This window comes from Hipposideros armiger, unplaced genomic scaffold (genome assembly GCF_001890085.2).
Source record: "Hipposideros armiger isolate ML-2016 unplaced genomic scaffold, ASM189008v1 scaffold_92, whole genome shotgun sequence".
In the NCBI taxonomy this organism is placed as follows: domain Eukaryota; kingdom Metazoa; phylum Chordata; class Mammalia; order Chiroptera; family Hipposideridae; genus Hipposideros; species Hipposideros armiger.
The window spans coordinates 3,354,264-3,356,921 of NW_017731442.1; the positions used below are offsets into that span (position 1 = coordinate 3,354,264).

A 2,658-nucleotide genomic window follows, 5' to 3' on the forward strand; every position below is an offset into this window, starting at 1 on the left:
AAATACATTGTATTGTTCACACCAGGAATAAGAGTGTTTGGAGAAAGACCTTGTTATTCTGCTCAATCGTGATGGAGGCAGAAGAACAGCTGCAATGGAAAACAAACTTTTACTCAGAGTTACCGAAAGTGGTAAGAATTCAACCACTGAATTCTAGAATGATTGTTAATTATAATGACTTTTGTGTTGTTGTTTTTTTCTTCACAAAAGAAAAGTAAATTATATAGGTAAAATTTGTAAACTTTAAAAGTTACATAGCTAAATCCAGTAGGCAATTTGCCTAGTACAGACTACAAACATCAAGTACCTGGTATGATGCTATGAATCTAATGGATGCTTGCTATGTTTTTACTGATTGTATTCTTTTGTTTTAGGAACTTCATGCTCACTTGAATGGATCCATTAGTTCTAATACCATGAAGAAATTAATAGCTAAGAAACCAGGTCTTAAAATACATGATCAGATGACTATGATTGATAAAGGAAAGAAAAGAACTTTAGAAGAGTAAGTTTGGGGAGATTGTGGACACACTTCTTTCTTTGTCTATTGCTATTTTGAGATTATAAATAATATGTAAGAATTTAAGATTTTAGTAGTTAAAGGAATAGGGTAGCCATCCGGTATGGAGAATATAACTTGACAGATAGCATTTTTTTTAGCTGAGCCGTCCTGCCAACTGTTGGCAGCTCAGCAGCCGCTCAGCTTGGGCTGGGAATCGAACCAGCGACTCGGTTGCTCAGAGCTCGCACTCTTGAGTGAGCTCTTAACCAACTGAGCCACTTGGCCAGTCCGACATACAGCATTTTATCCAACTGTCAGACTGTTGACAGTATTTGTAATGATTTATGTTGTTTGTGAAGTTATATTTGAATATTCTTTAGACTTTAAAATATAGGCTTATTGATTCCCCCTGCCATTTGCTCCTACCAGCCACTGTGGGGTGGAGGGAGGCATGGTGAATAAGGGAAACTATTATTTTCCACTTAAAAATACCAGTAATGTTTTATATTTAGTCATTTCATTATCTTTCCAGATCAATGTAATTTTTGAAAACCCTATTCTGTAGTTCTTTATAAATATATAATTACTATTAGCCTAAAATCTATTAATTCAGCTTAGTGAGTTTGTCTTGAGCTTTTGATGACTAGAGTAGTTTAAAACTTTTCATTCATGTTACAGGTGTTTCCAGATGTTTCAGATTATTCATCAGCTTACTACTAGCACTGAAGATATCCTAATGGTAAGAAATGAAGCAATTTTACACAGTTTTAAAAATTAGTAAGTAATCTATGCCCTTCTCTTGTTGCATCAAGTCTGATGAAAAATGTTTTCTGCTNCCAAGATAAATTCTTAACAGTAGAATTATTGTGTCAAAACATATGTCGGGTTTCTGTGTGTATTTGTGTGTGTTGATAGATATAGCCAAATTGCTTACCAAAAAGACTATAACCAAGTTCTGCTCACACCAAAACTTTTACTCAGACCCTCACCAGTATTAGGTATTATTCTTCTGAGATTCAGAATTTTTTTATGGATAATTGTATAAGTTAAGTCTTTCACATAAACTTTAAGAATAAATTTCTAAGGAATAATTTTGGGACTAGTTTGATTAACATTTACTTTATAAGTCAGTTTATGGCAAATTGACTTTACTTATGTAAGATATGTTTTCCCATTTTAATGACATTTCTTATGTACTTCAGTAGAGATATTAAACATTAAATAATCCATCTATTTATTTGTTATTATTTACTAAGCCCTTACTATGGTATTGCATTGAAATGCCACTTTTATCTCATACTGAGTTGGCATTTCTGTGGATTTCTATGGCTCTGTCTAATCCTGTACAAACTGTTTTCTTGTTTGCTCATTTTAATATCTTAGTAACTTATTTAACCCCTTTCCGTATCAATTTATTGATTTGTAATGTGATAAAAATACTGATTATGTAAAGTTATTGGTAGGATTAAAGATAAAACTATTGAAAGTGCTTGCCACATACCTGGTAGGTTCTGAATGGAAACTACTATTCTTATCAACATCATCATCGTTAGTATGTGAGAACCCAAAGGGTTCTCAATAACAGGTGGCCACTGTGAAAATCACTAAATTTCATTTGGAATTTTATCTTAATGTATAAGCCACCTTCAGAGGTGAAGGAAAAATTAAGATGTACTTAATCACCTACAATATGCTAGGCACTGTATTAGGCATTAGGGAGGTAGAAGAAGCCATAGTCCTTGTTCTTAAGAAGTTTATAGTCTAGTGAGGGAGGAAGACAAAAAAAATCAGTGATTGAGATACAGTGTGATAAAGTACTGAGTGAAAGGTAGTCACTGGTTTATATGAGAGCATGCAGAGGGGAATTCAAATTACTTTATTAATCCTCACAATTACTCTGCATTTTTATTCCATTTTTACAAATAAGGAAACCGAAGTTGTGCAGTTCAGTGACTAAAGGCCAAAGGGCTAGTAAACGGCAGAACTGGTAAAAAGATTAACCCAGGTCCACTGAAGCCAAGACCTCTGCTCTTCCTTTATATATTTTAAACAATTCAAAAATGTAAACTTTTTTTACCCAAAATGGCCCTATAAATTTCTAGTTTTAGAAGCTGTTTTATAGAAAATGCTAATAGGTAAGGGATACACCCAACTAA

At 33.3% G+C, this 2,658-nt stretch overlaps 1 protein-coding gene across 1 annotated transcript in view; it reads left to right on the plus strand.

Moving 5' to 3' along the window:
* MAPDA (N6-Methyl-AMP deaminase) overlaps positions 1 to 2,658 on the plus strand; it is a 31,389-nt gene that overhangs the window by 5,693 nt on the left and 23,038 nt on the right. Inside the window, exons 2-4 of the mRNA XM_019644870.1 lie at positions 26 to 131; positions 375 to 505; positions 1,181 to 1,241. Of these exons, the coding sequence (XP_019500415.1) occupies positions 72 to 131; positions 375 to 505; positions 1,181 to 1,241 (252 nt within the window). The 5' untranslated portion in view covers positions 26 to 71. The remainder of the gene's footprint in view (positions 1 to 25; positions 132 to 374; positions 506 to 1,180; positions 1,242 to 2,658) is intronic.